The sequence below is a fragment of the Lactuca saligna genome, chromosome 1 (assembly GCF_052625555.1).
Source record: "Lactuca saligna cultivar CGN05327 chromosome 1, ASM5262555v1, whole genome shotgun sequence".
Lineage (NCBI taxonomy): Eukaryota > Viridiplantae > Streptophyta > Magnoliopsida > Asterales > Asteraceae > Lactuca > Lactuca saligna.
This window is the reverse complement of record NC_136417.1, coordinates 6,374,973-6,396,508: the sequence shown is the minus strand read 5'-3', so window position 1 is coordinate 6,396,508 and position 21,536 is coordinate 6,374,973. Positions and strand designations below refer to the sequence as shown.

The 21,536-nt window shown below is 33.3% G+C and overlaps 2 protein-coding genes across 3 annotated transcripts; both read right to left on the bottom strand.

Moving 5' to 3' along the window:
* Positions 1-1,725: 1,725 nt before the first annotated feature.
* LOC145002109 (uncharacterized) lies at positions 1,726-9,258 on the bottom strand. Its single transcript, XM_078961405.1, has 19 exons — positions 9,127-9,258; positions 8,753-8,955; positions 8,620-8,662; positions 7,756-7,877; positions 7,299-7,406; positions 6,966-7,110; positions 6,781-6,872; positions 6,578-6,671; positions 5,727-6,207; positions 5,501-5,643; positions 5,200-5,308; positions 4,980-5,100; positions 4,697-4,864; positions 4,130-4,420; positions 3,266-3,709; positions 3,118-3,168; positions 2,942-3,018; positions 2,206-2,311; positions 1,726-2,091 (listed from the first exon to the last, which is right to left on the bottom strand). The coding sequence occupies exons 2-19, from the start codon at positions 8,930-8,932 to the stop codon at positions 1,993-1,995; spliced, it is 2,874 nt and encodes a 957-aa protein (XP_078817531.1). The 5' UTR covers positions 8,933-8,955; positions 9,127-9,258; the 3' UTR covers positions 1,726-1,992.
* Positions 9,259-13,380: 4,122 nt separating this feature from the next.
* On the bottom strand, positions 13,381-19,797 carry PEX1 (peroxisome 1). Of its 2 annotated transcripts, XM_078988568.1 has the most exons (18): positions 19,493-19,797; positions 18,822-18,995; positions 18,326-18,425; positions 17,766-18,182; positions 16,925-17,662; positions 16,620-16,711; positions 16,416-16,489; positions 16,115-16,337; positions 15,921-16,014; positions 15,696-15,850; positions 15,360-15,590; positions 15,037-15,237; positions 14,808-14,933; positions 14,664-14,725; positions 14,373-14,490; positions 13,812-14,096; positions 13,633-13,720; positions 13,381-13,529 (listed from the first exon to the last, which is right to left on the bottom strand). In XM_078988568.1, exons 1-17 carry the CDS (start codon positions 19,772-19,774, stop codon positions 13,682-13,684), a joined length of 3,411 nt encoding a protein of 1,136 aa, XP_078844694.1. In that variant the 5' UTR covers positions 19,775-19,797; the 3' UTR covers positions 13,381-13,529; positions 13,633-13,681. The 2 variants fall into 2 exon arrangements, with proteins under 2 accessions (XP_078844694.1, XP_078844654.1); XM_078988528.1 differs by lacking the exon at positions 13,381-13,529 and having other exon boundaries at positions 13,537-13,720.
* Between the last annotated feature and the right edge of the window lie 1,739 nt (positions 19,798-21,536).

The window sequence follows — 21,536 nt, the reverse complement described above, 5'->3', positions numbered from 1 at the left end:
ATTCCATAAAGTTGGCAACTTTATAGATCCTCGAAGCCATTTGAGTGTTATATGGTTCAGATTGGGAATTTAGTTGTGTATTGGACCCTTGCATGGGTTTTGGGTTATTTTCTTGGCTTTTGAGTTTTGATCTAAATTGGATAGAGGACATGCATGGAGCATGCATGTCCATAAATTTGTCATTTTTATGAACATTTGGATTCCCTTAAAATTTTTTGGAAAGCGGGGTTTAAAGACTTAATGGGATTAAGGACTCAAACCATTAGGTTGTTGCCTCAGAATGTAGTTACGATGTGACATTGAGGATGTCACGACGTGACGGTTGAAGTTTCCGCGATTATTTCGTCCAATTGTTCTCACGACGTGACCAAGGAAGGTTCACGTCGTGAGGCTTGTTGAGTGGGTTGTCCATAATCGAGTTGGAGCGTGGCGAGTTGAAATAGGATTGAGTGTGTTCACACGACTTGAGGCTCATTGTTGGTTGTTGACTTTGACTTTAACCATTGACTTGTTACATGAGTTGACTTTTTGTCAAGATTTGTTCGATTTAGTGTGTAGGCTAAGGTTGGACTTTGTATGTTTTGATAGGAGTGCGGTAGCATCTGTTGTGGGGCATTGAGTTGTGATTTAGTCGATTTCGTGAGTTAGATGAGTCTTTTCATTATACTGTTTGTCTTAGTAATACTTACATGGAAGATCGATTAGTGTCCCTTGACATATGTATGAAAGATCAGGTGGTGGCTCATGGCAATTGTTTGCAAGACAAGGGTCTAGCCCCGACAATTATATGTATGTTGCTAGTTGTCTTTGTGATACTTACATGGAAGACCAAGATATGACTTTTGGTACTTGTACATAAAACCAGGATTTGGCTCCTGGTGTGGCAAGGAAAGACAACGATTAGCTCATGGTTGACCCATAACATTCATTATCTGATGTATGGTATGTGGTATTTTAGAAACTCACTATGTTTTGTGAAAAAAAGTTACGACACAACTTATTGCCAGTTTACCCGCTACATCTATGCAAATATTTCTTATGAATTTGGTAATGAAAAAAAAAAAACATTTTTTATGGTTTAAACATTTTCAGGTACTTCCAGTTTCAAAGGAAATGATCCAACTTGACTGCACCGCATCCCTTTATGGTTTTTTTTTTCGCATTGATTACTTTTGATATATTCTAATGTTTGAAAATACATTTTACTCTGTTTGGTTTTGGAGACAATTGGTTGTATGACTCAACGCTTTAATATGAAAAAAAATTATTGACATTTTTGGGATGTTACATTTGGGTTCGGTTTTGGTTTTAGTTTTGCTTAGCCCTACTTGCCATGGTACTATCAAAAAATTTCTTTTCATCCCTTTCTTAATCTTTATCCTAAAAAGCAAATGTTGCCGTTTTTTCTCTCAAAAGCAAATACTTGTCATGAACATGGTGAAGAAAACTTTTTATATTGTTGTATTACGAAAGGTGATTTTGAAAGAGCAATAATATGGTAATATACATGTTTAATCATGGATGAAAGAGAGTTGTGTAGTGGTCCCCATATACTTTATACTTTTACGTGGTAAAAAGTGAAGTTGAAGGTCCATTAGTTTCGTTAGTGCTTGGCACGCATATTACATATACATTGGAAGCGGTCTCAAGTCTCCATCTCCGGTTGTCTAAATCATAATAACATTTGAGATGGTGTTCTTTGCCCCAATTGGCCACGTACAACTGTTAATTCAACTAAAACAAGATGAAAATTATAAAATTGACAATTTAGTGATTTACCACTATACACACGCAATATATTCCCTCCAATCCATAATGAGAAAGAGAAAAACTGATACAAATAGGGTAAAAAGGCATTACTTTTGGCGCGCTAATCTTGAACCTGTAAGTTAACTACTTGTCCAATAATAGACTTGGTTATTTATTTTTATAAATTTTCCAACGGCGCCAGTCATTTTGTTGGGTGATTTTACCAATTTAGCCTTATCTTGGTCAACGGAAAGTGATGGGGTTGGGGGTGAGGCCACTTCGTGTGCGAACTCTGTCTATGATCATCTGCCTTCCGGATAAATCTTCTTCATAACCCACAACCTGCCATTATCATTAATTCATTATGATTTAAGAGTGTATGTAAACTTAATGTTTGTTGGATGCATAAACAATTGAAGCTTTCTGCAAATGCAAGAAAATATAGATAGTAGAAACCTGGGATTCTGTTTGTGTTTCGCTGAAATTTCCATAAATGCCCCCTGTATGTTCTCCTACACCACGGGGGTTGGTAATGTCCTCCTTTTCATTAGAAGACCTGGAACTATTCAATATACATAGCAGTCAAGAAACATGTATAAGCAAGAGGCATGTATTGTCATGTGTGTGTGTGTGTGTGTGTGTGTGTGTGTATATATATATATATATATATATATAAAACATATTTCTTTGCTTCTGTCTAAACTATTTCATCTACAACTATTCTCTAGTAGGTGTTGCAATTTTATTTGTTTAAAATGGAAGCGATCAATAAAATGTAGATTTTAGGATATTTCAGCATTCATTACGCTTTTTACCAAAATAGGCAATGTACTCACATATAACATATTGCTTCTAAAGTATTACAGGTGTATTGATGTTATTAGCATAATAGTATGTTGCTATTATATGAAAAAAAAATTGCATTGGCTATATTGGTAGCAAGAGGCCAAGAGTAAAATACATTGCTGTTTCCTGCAATTTGAACTTAAATTTATGCATCAAAAGATGTAAATATGGGTTTTTCAGTTAGGTAGTTTTTTTTTTCCTGGTCTTTCTTACCAACCCTAAAATTTCATTTTTTTTATAAAAAACAGAAAACCAAAGCATGAGTTTTTTGTTTTTAGGAACCCTAAAGAAGAGAAATGAAAGGCAGAGGAAATGAATAGAGAAAGCAAGATAAGATGCGAGTCACCTCCGTGTCCAGTGCTTAGATATCCCAAATGCAGAATGGGAATCCTCCTGAGAATGAAGATCAGATGTGAACACCTGCTGAATTCATTCCAACAATAAGAAGGATTAATCCCATCCAATACAGATGATAAAAATTCAAAAAAGAAGAAATGATCAGAGCATCAAAGAAAGAGATACCTCGGATGCATTTTTATCAGGTGTTCTCTCAGGTGACATGTGATCGTGAATCTAAAACACAGGAAGGTTAAATATTAACAATCCAATTCTCACAACAGACAAAACACTAAGAGGGAATTGGAATTTTTTTTTTTTTTTTTTTTTTTACCTTACTTGTCTGCTCCAACAAATCCTCAATAGCAGCAGCAACATCAGGGACTGATTTAAAAACTCCGCCTCCACCTCCCCCTCCCAAGTCAATTTCAGTGGCCTTATTTTGAGTAGTAGAGATAATCCTGCAGACAGAATCTAGGACATTTAATCCAGAAGATTCTGTACCACTTTCAGTAGAGAGCTTTGATCTTTTACTCCCCATAACCTTAGATTTAGATTTCACCTCCTTCCTTATGCTTCCTCTTCTGTTATCATCAAGTTGACTTTGACCATGACCATCAATGGTTTTCAGATCCTGAGATTGAGATTGAGATGCACCAGCTGTAGAAACCATTCGAGCTGCCTGAGTTGGATACTGGCTCATGGTGCACATTCCAGCCTCACGTTCACTCGCTGTAGCTTCTTTTGGCAAAAATCCACTCCAATCAACAACTTTGTTCTGACACAAGTATCAAAAACATTTTTTTCATTAACAATTAACAAACATGTATACAAGGGTTAAATACCAATACTTTCATTTATTTGTTTTTTATTATAGCATCCCACTTCATGTCTTCTTATTACAAAACAACATGGTTGATACTTGATATGTGGAAAAATCAACTGAATTACACCAACCTTATCCAAATACAAACCATTTTTCACTGCTATGATTGGTTCAATGTCTTAACAAGAAAAAATAAAATGAAAAGTGCAATGATGTAATTTGGTAGTTTTTTTTGAAGTACATTGCTTTAATAAAAAAATGAAAGTATGATTTTGTAATAAAAAGAAAATAAAGTATTATGCTATAGTACACCAAAAAAATGGAAGTATGTTTCTATTTCTTGCATTTAACACAATAGAAAAATGGGCCAACCTGGTTAACGGACTCCCAAAGCCACTCGATTGTAACTGTATGTATTCCCCATTCACGGGCAGCCTCAAACTTTGGACCTTCAGTGAATTTACATATTAAATAGTTGACCTTTTTAGTAAGCCGTTTGACCAATTTTCCTCCAAGAACATGGCACACATTTCTCAATAGCTCTTTATCCTTATCCTCGTATTGGGATACACAGAATTGAAGCCCAGTAAATCCGGGTAAAGGAATTTTGCATTGTAGTGGAGAGAAGAGAATGTGACTGCTAACATCAAGTAAGCATCCATCCTTTACCACAAATGTTCAACTTTTATTAGCTTTTTTATCAATTGAAATGCATAAAAAGAGAGATAAATGCAAGTATCTGTATGCAGCATAAAACAACATATGTCAACTGAAAGTTCATATATAGAAGCTAAACCCACACAAAAAGAGGAAAGAATGCATTAATGATATTAGAGAAACCCTAACAACTAAGCTAGATAGCAAATGTAGCAAATAGACATATTCTATTGGCGTAATAGAAAATACTAGTGGCTACATTTAATAGATGGATTCAAATACCTGTAGACATGAGCGAATCCAGTGAGAAGATACATTAGTAACACCATTAAACTGGGTTCGACTGCATAGAACACCATGGGCTTCAACAGTGTAATTAACATTCTTCTCTGTCAAAGCATCCACCAACTTCCCACCCCCTTCATGAATCCAGTCAACTATTTCACCTCTCTAAACAAATCAACAATCATTAATACATCGAAAAAAAAACATTCATACAGGTAAAAGATTCAAATAACATAAAGCAAGTGAATCAAATTTATAATTTAAAGAAAGGCAAGCTTACTTGAACATCAGGGAAGGTACTGGAAAAGCGAAATGATCGCCCTCTAAATACACTTGACTTATTGTTCTGCTTTTCATTGTTGATGCCATGCTGCACTTTCTGTTGACCCTTATCCAAACTGCTAATATTTAGAAAACATATGTTGGTTAAACTCATAACCCAAAGCTTCTTGAGAGAGCTTTCATGTGTGTATAAATATATTCATGGTAACTTTGTATACCTTTGACTTTGAGACTGATCATTTTGCAAAGGTGGTTGAACGGTGGAGGTGTTTCCTTGTTTCAGACCAGGAATGGCACTCACAAATCCCTTATTAAAGGGCATGGAATCTACAAATCAGGAAAGGCGTTAGTGAACAAGATACACCAATTGAGATGGAGTTTTCAAGGTTTAGTCAAAATTTGTGACACTGCCATGGTTGTAATGGTGAGAATATGATATAAATGCACATGGCTATTTAGTATATAGGCAAATTTAAGGAACATAAGAGCCCCTTAAGTATTATGAAATGAATACCGCACCTTTTGGGAGGAGCAAATCATAAGCAACGTGTCTCCGAAGGACAGGAAGTTCTTTCTTTTCACGTTCACAATCTTCAAGCCATACTGTTTTTACCACATTGATGACACCCATAGCAGAAAGGCTCCTTACCTCTTTCTTCTCACTGAATTGTTCATAGAAAATGAGTGGCACATAAACAAATTAATAAAATATAAGACAAGTGATTGGCATGAAAAAGATACTTGCGTTTCTGAGGGAGTTCCAACAACAATGTGTGTTAACTGATCATTAAGAGACATATAACGAGAACCACTTCCTCTTCTAACCATGTTCACCAATCGACGCATTTCAGGAGCATCAAAACCAACAAGATGAATTTTGCAATTCAAAAAGTATAAGTCGTTGCCTTCAGATTGAGAATCTTCAGCAACACAACCATCAATGTCCATACAAGTTTTAGGCTGTATGGTAGGAGTTGTCTTCTCCTCACTAATTATACCAGGAATATCTGAGCAAGTAGATGCCATATTCTGTGAGAGAGTTGCTTCCAGGTCAGCATCTGCCATCCCATCACATGAAATCTCTTGATGGGTTATGGAAATTGGAGCACCCTGTGAGTTTCTGATAACTTTCTCTTGGCTGTGTTGCATCTTTAAGGAAGTCCTCTGACTATTCATAGATGTGCCAGGACTTCTCTGGACTGGATATGAATCCTCATTCAAACATGCTATTCATCACAAAAGATAATTCATAGTCAGAAGCCTACAAACTGAAGAAAAGGGTATACATAAGATCTGTTTCTTTTCTAGACTGAATAAAGCATCTGTATGGGGATTAAATGGTCATTTTATCCTTACATTTCGAAAAAAATCACACTACTAATCAATTTTTATGTGAGCAGTTTGGAGAAAAAAGAAGAAGAAGCACAAATAGATAAAGAGGTTGGTGTCTTAATACATTAAGCCAGGTTTTTTTTTGGCTTTACCCACTAAGTTATTCTGTCCAAATTAAGTAAAAAAGAAACAACCATGTATAGCTTTCCAGATTAAGTGCTTAACCCATGAAGCCCATTAACTCAATCCAAGTTTAAGTATTACCTCTTCTAGCAACAGACTGATCAAACCATGTTCTGGTAACAATGCGAATGTGACCCCATCTTTTTGCAACCTTGTATTTGTCACCTTCAGGAGCGTGGGTTAGTGGTTAAGGAGACACTAGTTTTCAAGACAATTTACAAGATGTATTGGGAACAATCCACTTAAGTATGATTAAACATGGTTCACAAAATGATTAAGGATATATCACACACTAGATGAGTACTCTTTTTTGTGAGTTCAGCAGAATATTTGCCCCCATTCTGTATGACAAGCTTTTCTATCTCCTTACGTGCATCTGTGAGAAACAAACATGTTAGCCACACATGAGAGGACCATAAAATGTTAAGAAATTCACAGTTAACATATTTTGATTTTCATGATAGTCAACCTAAAGGCACTTGGGTGACACTAATTGTCAACCCGGAAAATGGAAGAACTCTGTATGAGTCATGAGGAACAACACGGTGCTCTTTCCAGCACTGGTGCAGCCAACTCTCGGAGACAATTGGTTTCTTCAAAGTGTTCAAAGCCCACTGCAAAACATGTAAAGAAAAGCAAATTAGATGACTCAACAAGCTTCAAAATAATGGTTGGTTGAGAGTCTAAAAGTATTGATCAAGACGTGATGAAATTAACAATAATATTCAAACTTGAAAATATGATAAAACAAGAAAGAAAATACATAAGTTATTACCCATGTGAAAATAGAACAGAAGCAAACCTTATATTTTGCAGCTAGTACGTTCTTCACAATGACAAAGTTAATGTCCATTGATGCTTTAGTTTGCAACAAACCTCCCATAGCAGTCACTAACTTGTCAAGCTCATCCTACAACACATTTTTAGAAAATGCAGTTAGCTGGGTAAGAAACAAAGTTGTCTAAAGATATATTTACATATAAATTTTTAAAAATAAGACGAGTCAAGAAACTAGAGATGAAACATCAAACATCCCCTTAAATACTACAACCTGAAACGTTATGAATAAAAAGAACATATATCTTAGATAAAGACAGAAAAATTTTATCTTCACATTTGTAAATTTATCCTTTGTATTGGGCCCATCATAAAAAACTCATCCGATTAAGGAAGAAGGTCAGATATTACTAAAAAGAAAGGGAATACATTATATTCACAACAATACTATTAAAGATAAGTAATAACCACAGGAAAAGAACCTTTCCCTCCTTTTCAAAGCCAGATGTCAGTATATTGACTCCATCCATTGCAAGGCAGCATGTGAATCCTTGTTTTGGCAGCACTCTATTCTCTTTTGCACACGAAAAAATACATTGAGGACCTGGAAAAGGTACAAGTAGCTCATTGTAACACACCAATCTTCTTACCAAACAACTTCTTTGACATGTCATATGCACCTCCTGGTAGGGTAATGGTATCACGCTTAAAAATTTTAACTCATTGTAAACTGACTGACAAGAATCTATATTTAGGTATTACTTATAATGCCAAGGTTTTCCAGCTGAAGAACAAAAATCCCAGGAAAAAGATTACTTTTAATTTTCAAATGCATCAGTTTCTTAAAGATTAAGTACTACAAGGATGTAGGGGTATCACCTGTGGACTCTTTAAAAGGTATTGTACTGATCAGTTCATATTAATAGTCATGTAATTTAAAACACAGGTGAAATGATGTATGTATTTTTACCCCAGCTATCCATTTCAAGAAAAACAGTCTAGAAACTGTTAGTTCATCAGAATGATTTTAAGTGAATACTTTATATATCCGAGGAGATGGATATACTCTTATATATAGTTTGCCTTTGCCATAATAACTCTTAGTTATCAAAACTTACAAAAATCTAATCAACCGTTGCCAACCCAAATTATGTGCCTTCTAAGTAGTTGCAGTATATATCAACTAAGGATACAAAAATTCAAGTAGTTCAGAATAAGATAACATGCATAATGAAATTTACTGTTGATTCTTAATATAAATTTAAAACCTAAACAAAGTGACAGTGAAAGGTCTGAACAAACAAATAAAGATCAAGGAACCTGGAAGGGTAAGCTCACAGCCATACCAATCAAATTACAACCTTTCTGGCGCAGATCATTGAACTTTTCCTGCAAAAATCATTGGAATCAATTGGTAAACTTCAAATTCTTACAAATAAACAGCCAATATCTACCAGTACTAATACAACATGCATATACATGATCTCGAGAGGAGATAATGTGGTAATCATCAGGTCCATTCCGGGAAGGATCACAACACAGGAAGATCTCAGCTCCATTATCTTTCAAAACGTCGTGAAGCGAAGCGAATATCTCAGGCGGCACTAAATTCCTAGACATGAACACATTCGCTCCCTTGAACGTCGTCTTCCTCATCATCTACTCAAACTTTTCTCCGCCTACTAAATAGCAGAGAAAAATATATTATTAGTCAACAAAATTGAATTAAACAGGATCAAGTTACCGTAATCCAGCAAAGTAGCTAGCTTCATATAGCATCGAAGCTTAATTTGAAATACACAAATTGCTACAGGTAATTAGTTACGTGAATCAAGTAGGTAATTATAACGAACCTCTTGGATCTAATTCGAAATCTGTGAAAAAATCGCCAGAAGATAGTGGGTGGATTGGGTGATGTGCTTTTCCTTTGAGTCGTAGGCGGGAAAAGGGTTTTCTTTGCTCGGAAAGAAATAATGAGGTTTTCGTTTTTAGGGGCCAAAATTTTCAAACCCTATAAAAACAAACTTTAACCGCGATATAATTCAGTTTTTGCTGTCTTTTATTCCGATATAATTATCATTTATTTATTTATTACTTTTTTAAACTGAGAAGTATAAATATAATATGATTTATCAAGGTAATTAACTTTTTGGTATGTTGGTAACTATTTTTTTTGTACATATGTAGGTAATAAACTTTTTGGGAGTGTTCACATATGACCATTATGACCTGCTATAACAGGTTAAATCCTAAATGTGAACGCTCTCAGCAAGTTTGTTACCTAGATGTGTAAAAAAAATAGTTACCTAAATATGAACAAAACGAAAAGTAAAAATTAAATTACATGAATGGTCCCTGTAGTTTGGGAGAATTTGTGGTTTTGATCTCTAAGTTATTTTTTTAAACTTAAATGGTTCATATTGTTTATTTTTGTTGCGCGTTTGGTCCCCATCTTATCTAAAAATACTATTGTGCCCTTATTAATTTATTTTTTTAATTAATTTTCTTATATATGTTTATTTTTTACATATTTATAAAAAAATAATATACCACACATATTTGTATCTCCTCGGATGATCCCTACTATTTATTTTTTAATTAATTTAATTTTTTAACTCGGATGGTCCCTACTATTTAATTTTGTTACGAACTTGGTCTCTGTCTTACCTAAAAAGACTATTGTGCCCTTATTATTTTTTTTTAATTAATTTTCTTGTTTATGTACTTATGTTTTATATGTTTAAGAAAAATTAGCAGACCTCACATATCTGTATCTCCTCACCATCTCATCTTTCATCATTCTCAACTTCTATTTATTTTTCATCTTTAGTGATATCGACGTCTTCATCATCACTTCTTTTTTCGGTCCTTCAACTCCATCGAAACAACACCACAACCTACTGAATATGAAGAGACGGTATGTTATGGTGTTGGTTCGCCAGAGTTGAAGTACCAAAAAAAGGACGGTGAAGACGTTGATGTTACTAAAGATGGAAAAGAAATAGAAGATGAGGAGGATCAGAGATGAGATGGTGAATGGTAAGACTCAAATTAAATTTCTCAAATGTGGTTTCAGGTTTACGGTGATAAGATACATATATGTGGGGTATATTAATTTTTTTATAAAAAATAAATACATAAATAAGAAAATTAATTTAAAAATTAATAAGGGCAAAATAGTATTTTTAGATAAGACAGAGACCAAACGCGTAACAAAAATAAACAGTAAGGATCATCCGAGTTAAAAAAAAATTAATTAAAAATAAATAATAGAGATCATCCGAGGAGATACAAATATGTGTGGTCTATTAATTTTTTTAAATATGTATAAAATAAATACACACATAAGAAAATTAATTAAAAAAATAAATTAATAAGGGCACAATAGTAAATTTAGGTAAGATGGGGACCAAACGCGTAACAAAAATAAATAGTAGGGACCATTTAAGTTAAAAAAAATAAATTAGGGATCAAAACCACAAATTCCCCCAAACCACAGGGACCATTCATGTAATTTAATTTTTAATTTTCATTTTGTTCATATTTAGGTAACTATTTTTTTTGTACACATCTAGATAACAAACTTGTTGAAAGCGTTCACATATAGGATTTAACCTGCTATAGCAGGTCATAATGATCATATGTGAACACTTCCAAAAAGTTTGTTACCTACATATGTAAAAAAAAAAGATAGTTACCCAGATGTGAACATACCGAAAAGTTAATTACATTGATAAGTCATATTATCATATATAAACTACTTTTAAACTAAAACTTAATTTTAATTATGTCAATGATGAGATGATACCATTGGGTTGGAATCTCTTTAGTATTTATTTCTTTTTAAATTTTCAATATGAAAACATTACTTTTATAATGAAAATTTATTGCTCGAACTTGTCCTATAAAATGAAATTAAACAATATAATGTATAATGAATAATGTTAGCCTCTCGGATGTCCAAAACTTTCATTACATATCTAACAAAAAAAATGTTAATATTTCTTTTTATTTATACAGGGTCATGTTTTCCACGTTAAGTATTTCATAATTTCTACAAATGTTTTTTTTTTATTTTAAACAAAAAACATACAAAATGGGTCTAGGACTTAACCCATAAGATGATGTGGCAACTAAATCACCGGTGGAACACTATTTCCCGATGGAAGTAAGTAAGTAGTGGTATGAGGAACTTGAAAGTTTAAAAAAATATATTTTCAATGGTTTATGACTTGATATTTTGGATGAGATGGCACATCTTCACAAGTAGACCACTCCCTATAGCCTAAAGGTTTTTTTTTCTCCAAATTTATATCATAGTGGATTGATGATCTTCTCTAATCTATATATTAATTTATTGGCTATTCAACACAACATATTCATGGAAAAATTACAAGTATGAGTTGCAAACCAAAAAACAATGGCTTTTAAGTGAAAAAAGGAAGGAAATGTAAACCTGGTAATGAAGCATATCACATTCAGTTCAATAGAAAGTAGAATTTAAAGTTATTTAAAGTAATGCAAAATAATTGAAAATAAGAAAATATTTCTAGAGTTTTTTTTGGTAACCTTGTTCTCAAGTGTTTCTTTATTAGTAAATTTTTTTATATAAAATATGGTTTACTCATATTGGTTTTTTGCTAAACCATTAGTCTGACATTAACCGATATTCTGAAATCAGTTTTGAATCGGTTTTGTTGAAAATGGTTTTCAATTGGAAACAACCTATCTAGGATAGATTTAAATTGATTAAATATCAGTGAATAGTTGAATATGAGGACTGACCCAAGACCGTCGGTCCATATCAAAACCATTTATTGGTCTTAAGTTGGTTCGAATTAGGTCTTATTTTTCAAAATCCATGTAAATCGATTTTTTCCCACATTTTGTAGCATTGAATGTTATTTTTATTAAAAGTATTATATCAAGAACTGCATATCTATTATTTTAATAATAAAATAATAGTTTTATTATTATTGTTTTAATTTACTAAAATACACCAATATAATTTTATTTAGAGCAAATTACATGTTTGGTTATATTTATAAAATAATATGATTTTAAATTTATTATCATCGAAAATAATTTAGACTAATTTTTATTAACATTTTAATCTCCAATATTAAATATTAAAAATTCATCATGATCATATGATATTTTTATCTTTTTTTTTTTTAACTAGAAATGTAATTGTTTTTATCATTATATATATATATATATATATATATATATATATATATATATATATATATATATATATATATATATATATATATATATATATATATATAAAACGACAAGAGGCATATTTATATTTTCCACTTTGTTTGTAGCATATTATGTCTACAAAAACAAACATTATTGGTGTTATTATGTGTTAAAAAACACATTGTCATAATATCTCATAACTATTTTCTCCAACCATGACGAGAATGCAATCGAACTACTTTTTTTTAGTAACTTAATAAAAATAGATGATAAATTAGTTAATTTTCCTAAAATATTGTTTGTTTGTGACATTTTTATCAATAAATTAGATTCATGGAAACCATGGTTAGTATTTAAAAAATTATTATATTTAAAAAAATGCAAAGTATTTTCAATTGTAAGTAATCCTGAATTAATATGATTTTTAAAAAATAGATACGGTATATTTTGAAAATGTTATTAGAATATGATTTTTTATTTTCAAAATGAAAGTTGATTTGTTAAAATAATAATAATAATAATATAAATCATAGGAATATGACACATGTAAATGATAAATGCTAGAAAATGACATGATATCTTCAGGTTTCATTGGTTAGGACTTAGGATAGATAGAGAAGTCATTGTTGGTATTATTTAATGTTATTCGCTAGGTACATTTTAATTTTATAAATATTACATATGTTAAAAAATTACATAGTAGATTATGGGCTTTATAAAATATTTCACAAAGATAAAAATAAATTCAATTAAGTTTAAATATTTCATTCCGTAGCCCACCGGCTACCATTTGGGGGGGAATTATATTGTCAATTGTATGGGTCAAAAGATTTTGTAAATTCCAATAGGATCAAGTTCCCCGCTGATTTGCAACGTCACACCAATACAATTTTACCATCAGTTAAAACAAGTCTCAATAATATTAGTGAAGTCTCATGTTGAAGCGCCTACATTGGAATAACCTTTACCTCATTTTACTAATAACATACACAATGCAGATTTAAAATTATAAAATCCAACGCCTCTCATGATATTTATGATTACATTTCTGTATAAAAAAATGAGAATCGAAAGTTTATTATGATCTATCAAAGTGCGGTACAATCAATTTGAAAATAAGTATTCATATAATGAAAGAAATCTAATCTTACCTGTACACTGATACACATATAGAAGTCGTAAAGCAAAGCAACCGATTCATTATGCAAGTGTTGCTCTTTTCCCTTTGGCATCTCTCGACTGCATAAAACAAAGGTATACTAATCAACTCATTCACATGCATAAAGCATAATATATCCAACTAACAAGATTTGTGTAGTAAGAGAAAGACCTGTGCAGAAGCAGATCGTTTAGCATCCAAGAATTGGCCATAAATGTTGTATAATCTGTGTTTTTCTGCTTCTGAAACTGAAGGTCGTGCATTGGAGGCAATCGAGTTCAAGAGTGCATTGGTGATCACCGGTTTATTTCCAGGCTTGTGAGCGTCTTCACTCTTGAGAAGATCATGAACAGCTGCCAGCTGTGCATCTGATAACAGAGCTTGGAGATCTGCTCCACTAAATCCTTCTGTTTTTCGAGCTATGCCTTCCAACTTCACATCATTTGCCATCGGTAACTGATATCCAAAAACTCACGTTTCAGATAATGAATCCTTTTGGCCCAATTTGAATTTGTTACACACCGGACAAAATAGGTTGTACTGTGTTTGGTGTGCATTAAGTCAAGGAAACTAAACAACCTTTTTGGATGGGACAAAAATATGCAAATTTTGTCCCATTATCAGTCCCGGTCCCACCTTTTTGAGTGGGACAAAAAATTGAAAATTTTGTCTCAATCCCAATCCAATGCATGTCAATGTCAAACCTGTTATGTCATTATAGGTGATTGTTACCTTTTTAGAAAGAACTTTAAGAATATCCAATCTCTCTTGTGGTGATGGGAAATCACAGAAAAGCAGACGATCTAATCTTCCGGGTCGCAGCAGGGCAGCATCCAGTAGATCAGGTCTACTGTAAATCCAAAAAATTTCATTTTATTTAAACTATTTATTAATAACTTAAGACTTAAGTCCATCTTTTATTTTAAAAAATGTACTTATTATGGGTGAAAAATAAAATATATTGCCTATGTTGGTAAAGTATGTTGATATTTCCTGCATTTGTCATGTCTAAGAATTACTGACCTGGTGGCAGCAAATACAAAAACTCCAGTCAGCACCTCAACGCCATCTAACTCTGTTAGAAACTGGCAAGTTTTGATTACAATAGTGGTCAGAAGGTAGCAGAATTTTTGTACAAAGAGTATATATAAATAATAATAAACTAACTTGATTAACAACTCGATCGGTCACACCAGTGTTATCATGACCCCTTTTTGGAGCAATGGAGTCAAATTCATCAAAAAAGAGGAGGCATGGTGCTGCAGCTGCTGCTTTTGAAAATATATCACGTACCTGCAATTAGATTAGGTGTGTGGATGATTTCAGTGATTTGATCTATGTCTCTGTAAAAAAAATGCATTATAATTTATAAAAACTGCAGTAGATTGTGACTTACAGCTTGCTCAGAAGCACCAATGTATTTATTCAACAGCTCGGGACCTTTGACAGAGATGAAGCGTAGTGAACATGCAGCAGCAGCAGCACCAACAATATGTGTTTTACCACAACCCGGGGGCCCATATAACAGAACATTAGACCTCAACCGTAAAGGAGCTTGTGAAAAGATCATTGGAAACTTTGAAGGTAATTCAATCATCTGACATTCCAAAATTAATATCAAATACTATTAAAAACCTATTCGCTTGGATAACTTCATGTTCTTCAATACTTATTGTGGCTAATAATGTTACAAGAAAAGAAGAGTCAGTATTATAATACCTCTTTGATAGAATTGCGAATTTCAATTAGACCACCAACATCCTGCCAGCCTCCATGCCCTTCTTCAGAAGCAGATTTAGTAATATCACGCATAGCAATAGGCAGAAACCCTTTCATTGCTTGTACAAAATCATCCTTAGTCAAATTAGGGTTTTTCTCGCTCCCAAAAGTCAACCCACGTGACACAAACCGACCAATTGCAGCATGAACTGACCTATCCACCAGGATTTCCTGCAAAAGTTGATCATATGCTTACCACTTTCACTTTCTCTTACAAACTTATTTAATAGTAATCATACATGCAGATGCAGGAGATATGGAAAAAGAACCAAATACCAGATCATACGCATCATATCCATCACATGAGGAAGCTATATCTAACAAAACATCATCAGAACAGGACAAAGAACGCTTTTGAATCTCATATTTAAGTAAAGCCCCACGTTCAGCAGCTGCAGGAGCAGCCAGTTGGACATGAAAGTCAAACCTGCCTGGAATCAAAAGTATTAAAAATCATGAACTCATAATACAAATGTAACAGAAGTATATACAAAAACTCACCAGAGGAACTTAAGGTTTGTGGAATACTGGTTAGGGTCTGAACACAAGCTATGAATGCAATGGGACCAATTCCACATGAATGCTTCCTCTTTACCTGGTAATTGTAATGCAGATATAAATTTATTAGTTAGCAACTTAGCGTTAGCAAGATCAGATAAGATAGATCTACCACAAAACATGCAATGCAACTATACCTCATATTCATCCAAGATGCCTATGAGAAATTCCATGAGCAAAGTAGAAGAAGGTGACGAGTGATTATCTTCTGAGGTATTAGGTGATGCTATAATGCTATCAAGATCATCAAGTACCACAAGGGAAGGAGCATGATCCAAGGCTTCAGATATGTAACTAGAAAGGGCTTGATGGATAGCTTGGGACTTACTCGAAGCAAGTTTAGAACAACCTACATACACTCTATGAAAAGTAACCCTCCATCAAAACAATTTGTCATAATAAAGCAATAGTAGCTAGAGAAGTCATGTGATACCCTACATGTGTGCCAAGACATCTTCATGTTCTTCAATAGTTTTTGCAACAGTTGTGGCTAATAATGTCTTCCCAGAACCCTGACATACAAGATATTTGCATACTTTAAGTAAATGCTACTATGGAAGGTGTAAGTATGAAGAACTCACTTAAAGTAAAATGTTATTTCTTTTTTATTTTTTATGGAAGGAGTAAGTATGGAGAACTCACTGGAGGTCCATAAATCAACACATGCCCAGGGAAAGGAAGATTGTAAGTACTTAAGAATATCCCAGAGGAAGGTGACAGTAACACCATTAACCCTGCAGAAAGGAAGCAAATGCATGTCAGACAATCACAGCTTCATTAAAGTTTAAAGCCAAATATGGGGAATTAATATATGAACAAGTATTCCCATAACTCTATATTTCTGTTTTCTTATTGCACCTATAATATGCATCACTCATGATTACCAAAAAAACAAGTTGGAATGCATATGTTTTAGAAGTGAGAAAATATAAAGCTAAAGTACCTACTATTAGTCACATCAGCAGCTGTTGTGCCCATCCAGCTTAAGGAAGAAATCTCCAAGGTAGAACGCTTGTCAGATATTCTTTCTTTGACTGTATGAAGAGGTAAACCATCACCCTTTTCCAATTTTTGAAGAAAGAAATCTAAGCTTTTCTTATTCATGGTCTTCTTGTTTCCTTCAGAAAACTCAATCTCATAAGCTACTCCACCTTGCATAGAATCCTCGGAAACCGATAGAACATACATGATATCAACTGATGGTTCCCCAGTTTTCTTTTTTACTTCAAAAGAACGATTATGTGATTCATATAGTTTTGCTAAATCATTGAGTTTCACCTGAAAGTGAAGCAACATCTTATTTCCCAAAACCATTGAATTTAGTTCGGTTTTGGAAAAAGACATAATGGCATCAAGTTGAGCCAAAATCCATGCATGCAGAAGAACCAATAACCCTTTATTACTTGTGGGGCTAACAGAAGTTCCTTCATCCTGATGACCTGATGTATCATCTGAAAGAGCTGCAATAACCTTCTCATGGGTTGACCAATCAGACAAGTCATATTGGGTATCTGGATTTGTCTTCAGAAACATTTTCTCTGTGGGATGATTCTTGTGTCCATGAAGATTTCCAAAACCATTACTTTCAGAGACCTTCTTTTTAAACATCTTAAATTGACAAGGAGAAATAACAAACGAAAGAGGATCTTTTTGTAGAACAATATTGCAACTTCTCACATGTACCCCTGGAAGCATTAAAAAACAATGTTAGATGGCTGCATCTAACTTTATGCAGAAAGATAAGAGAAAAGAAAAAGTCATCCTTTTTCTTTCAAAGAGTTAACTTACAAGAATGTAAGCCTGCTCTCAGATAAAATCGTAAGGATTGAGAAAGCATGACATGTCCTTTAGCCACTGAATCTGATATTAGAAGACGAACAACAGCCTGTCTGGCATCCAGCTTGTCAGTTGGAATCACATTGTCAACTTCCTTTGCAGTTGAATTTACTTTCTTCTCCTTCTTAACTAACCTTTGCTCTAAAACTATAGTTTGAAGAGAATCTAGGGAAGAAACTTTAGCTGTTTCTGGATGAATAAAGACAGCAGAAGTAAGAACCACCCCCATCTCAGTATCCTTCACCCGAAGTTTATGAAAAAATCTACTGTCTCCATCTTGGATACGCAGTAATGCCTTTACAACTGAGTTTTCAGATTTTCTGCGTCTCTTTGGAGCAACACATACTTCAGTCCCTGGCACAAGTTGCACTGAACAACATATATTTTATAAGTTACAAACATATAACATATTTTAAAGTTGTATGCATATGATAGAATAAGAACCAAGCATTTAAATCAGCAGCATATACAGGAATATTTATCAAGAATGAAAACATAAGATATCAGCTCACCCATTGGTTCCTGTGGATCAGTTGAGACTACAGAAAATGTAATGGTTGTGTGCCCATGCAACCACAAAGGAAATCTCATGCCTTCATGGACTATTCCAGCCTAAATTCAGTATGTAAACAAATAAAACATGTTATTCTCCACCTATTATAAAAGTGACATATGGACCAACAAAATATGATTACCACATATGAAACGCTAATTGAAGCGTCTGGAATTCTTTTGAGTAGCTATACTATAAGATCACTAAAACTAAAGAAGCTAAATCATAAAAAAGCATAGCCCTTCTAGCAACAGATGGGCTCAATGCTATTAATATGTAATATATATTACTAATCACATAAACACTTTATATTGAAGTATTAGATTTAGTAGATATATTATTTCCATGATAAATAACTCTATAAATAAGGATTAGTAGAGGTTATTTTTAGGCTTGGTTGGATTGTTGAGCTAAAGTTTGAATAAGGATAAATATACAATCTATCGAGTAAGCACCTGCTTCAAGATGGCTGCCTCTGCATGCTCTGCATTTAGCTCTAGAACTTCCCAATCATCCTCAGTATCAGGTTCAATAGTCACACTTTTGGCTTTGGGAAGACTAGGAATTGCTCTCACTCGAACAGTTGTATGATCTGGTAGATGAAGGCATTCTGCAAATTGCTGAGCAATCTACGTAGGTACACAAAATAAAGTGTCAACAATAGAGATAAATTTGAAACAGATTAAGTAAACATCAACGCTAACGTATGTCATAGTAAGTAAATCTTTAATTAGTATGGTTTAAAGAAAATATTGCTGCTTTTTTTTTTGTGGGGCATAAAGATTATCAGGTTTGCATTTAGGCGAAGAAAAACAGTATGAAGTTAGACAAACTTAGGTATTTGAGTATAAGACTGCGCACGCGAATTTGGGAAATCCTACTCCATGGGAGCGCACAATTCGAGGTTAGTTGAACTAATTTTGATCCAATTCCAATTTACAACCTTGAATTTTATCTTCCAAACAATATCATACGGTTCTGATGATCCTTTATATGCATTCGAATTCAGAATCACTTACATAAAGTGCTAAAGTTGTGAACTTAAACCTACAACTTGATTCTGAAAAGCATACACAGCGATTATAACCAAACTAAATTGACATACGAGAGTGGAATAGAGGAATACCTCGATGGCAGAAGAGCTAGAGGATGCCGAACCCGACCAAGCTACGTACCAGACATCATTATTGTTTGCGATTGAACGAAGCTCGAGAGCTAGAAATGAAAACAGAGAACCAGAAGAAGAAGTTGATTGAAGAGTTTGAATCAGATGAAGTGGTAGTGAAACGTAACATCCTTCCAGTCCTGCAACTGCTCTTACCTCCATCTCCATTTCGGAATGCAAAGAGAAGAAGCTTGAGTAGTTTGACAGTTTGACGAGAGGGTGATCCAATGGCACTGATAGCATTGATTACCCCGAGGTGTCCTGTCTATCTACTATTTAGGGTGTTTGGCACTTTTTATTTAGGGTGTTTATTTTTATTTTTTATTTTTACAATAAAGTTTAAATTACCGATAATTTTTGATATTTTTATCTTTTTTCCGTTAGCTGATAATTAAAATTTTTTGTCAAATCGTCAATTATGATTTTACTGTCAAAAAAATAAAATTTAGAATTTTCTTATCAAATCATTGAAAATATTGAAACTTTAGTATATATATATATATATATATATATATATATATATATATATATATATATATATATATATATATATATATATATATATATATATTTACTATATTATTAAGCATATTGGATATTTCTTGAAATTTAAGAGGTACAATTTCTATTAAACGATGTACAATCCTATTATGCTTGTAAATAAATCTACATAATTATGGATGTTTTACGGATGTAACCCCCAAATAGAATTAAAAATGCTCTCTAAACTCACATTTCAAAACACCCCCAATTTACGGCACAAATATTTCATACCCTCTGCAAAACCCTAGGTCATTTGCATTTATGCAGAATCTGACCGCTTCTCCCTCACCACCGTCATCAGTCTCACTGTCATTGAACACCACTGTAGCCGCCATCTATCGTCGTCTTCCTCTCTGCTAACCCTAAGCTGCCACAACCATGACCTTTCTTAACAAATGCAGCCATTTGAAGCAAACGTTCACACGCCTATAAAACTTGTATTGTGGCTTTATTTAGATTCGCTATCAACGGTTTTCGGTCTTCATCTCCGGTCACCACTTGCAACCGCTTCATTCTTTTCTTCCATGCATGTTTCTTCCTTTATTTCGTCATCCATTTTGTTATTTAAACCATTTTTCGTGTCAATTTTGCCCTAAAATTTTCGATTGCAGGTACGTTTCACCACCAAATCCATTTACCATGATACTTACAGTCATGTTCTGCAATTTATTGATCCCCAGGCACGACAATCTACCCTGGAAATGATTCTCTCTCCAATGCAACTATATCATTCAAAAACACCGCCTGGCCATTGTTGTTGATCGAAGAAGGTTATTATTTTTGTCTACATAAACTAATTCATATTTATTTTGATTAAAACATCTAAATTCAAGGTTTTTTATTTTTGATTCTTTAGTTTTTGAAACTAAAAAGGCTACAGGTTACTTCAAGCAAGAACATGAATAGATGATTATGTAAGTTCTTATATCAACTTGTTTGAAATATGTTTTTAATGATTTAGTAATGTTTATTCTTCATGCTACAAATGGATTTTTTTATTAATATTGGTTATTCTTACATCAGGTTTGGAACCCATTGGCTAATGGAGTGGAAATGAAAGAAATCCTTTTTTTGGATTACCACCCATTGTGTAACATGATATTAATGACACAACGACATTCTTCCATACTTTATTCTGCTTGGCAACTTGCATAATCAATGCGTCATACTTTTTAGTATATTCTTCCACTTGATTATGATCTGGGTATGATGTGATAGGGTTGAATATAGGTTAACAGTTTGATATCTTGCAAAGGGCTGCTGAAGTTGGCTGTTTGATAGTAGGATAATGGTAAGTACGCATTGATAAGAGCTTTTAAAGTTGTAAACCATTTATGCTTCAGATGCTTTCTATATGCATTGATACTTGTGATAGTTTCTATGTGTCGTAAATTATGTTTAAATGAATATGATGTTTTCTTAATCTTAAATATTTATAGGTTTTGTTGTCTGGTAGCATAAA

Coding starts and splice junctions, on each gene's coding strand:
- LOC145002109 (XM_078961405.1), bottom strand. CDS start 8,932: ATGATGAGGAAGACGACGTTCAAGGGAGCGAATGTGTTCATGTCTAGG. Junction 6,873..6,965: donor TGTCACCCAAGTGCCTTTAG/GTTGACTATCAT, acceptor TGTTTCTCACAG/ATGCACGTAAGGAGATAGAA. Junction 4,865..4,979: donor GTACCTTCCCTGATGTTCAA/GTAAGCTTGCCT, acceptor TGATTTGTTTAG/AGAGGTGAAATAGTTGACTG.
- PEX1 (XM_078988568.1), bottom strand. CDS start 19,774: ATGCTATCAGTGCCATTGGATCACCCTCTCGTCAAACTGTCAAACTAC. Junction 14,097..14,372: donor TTAAAGTTCTTTCTAAAAAG/GTAACAATCACC, acceptor TTTGGATATCAG/TTACCGATGGCAAATGATGT. Junction 13,721..13,811: donor AACGATCTGCTTCTGCACAG/GTCTTTCTCTTA, acceptor TGTTTTATGCAG/TCGAGAGATGCCAAAGGGAA.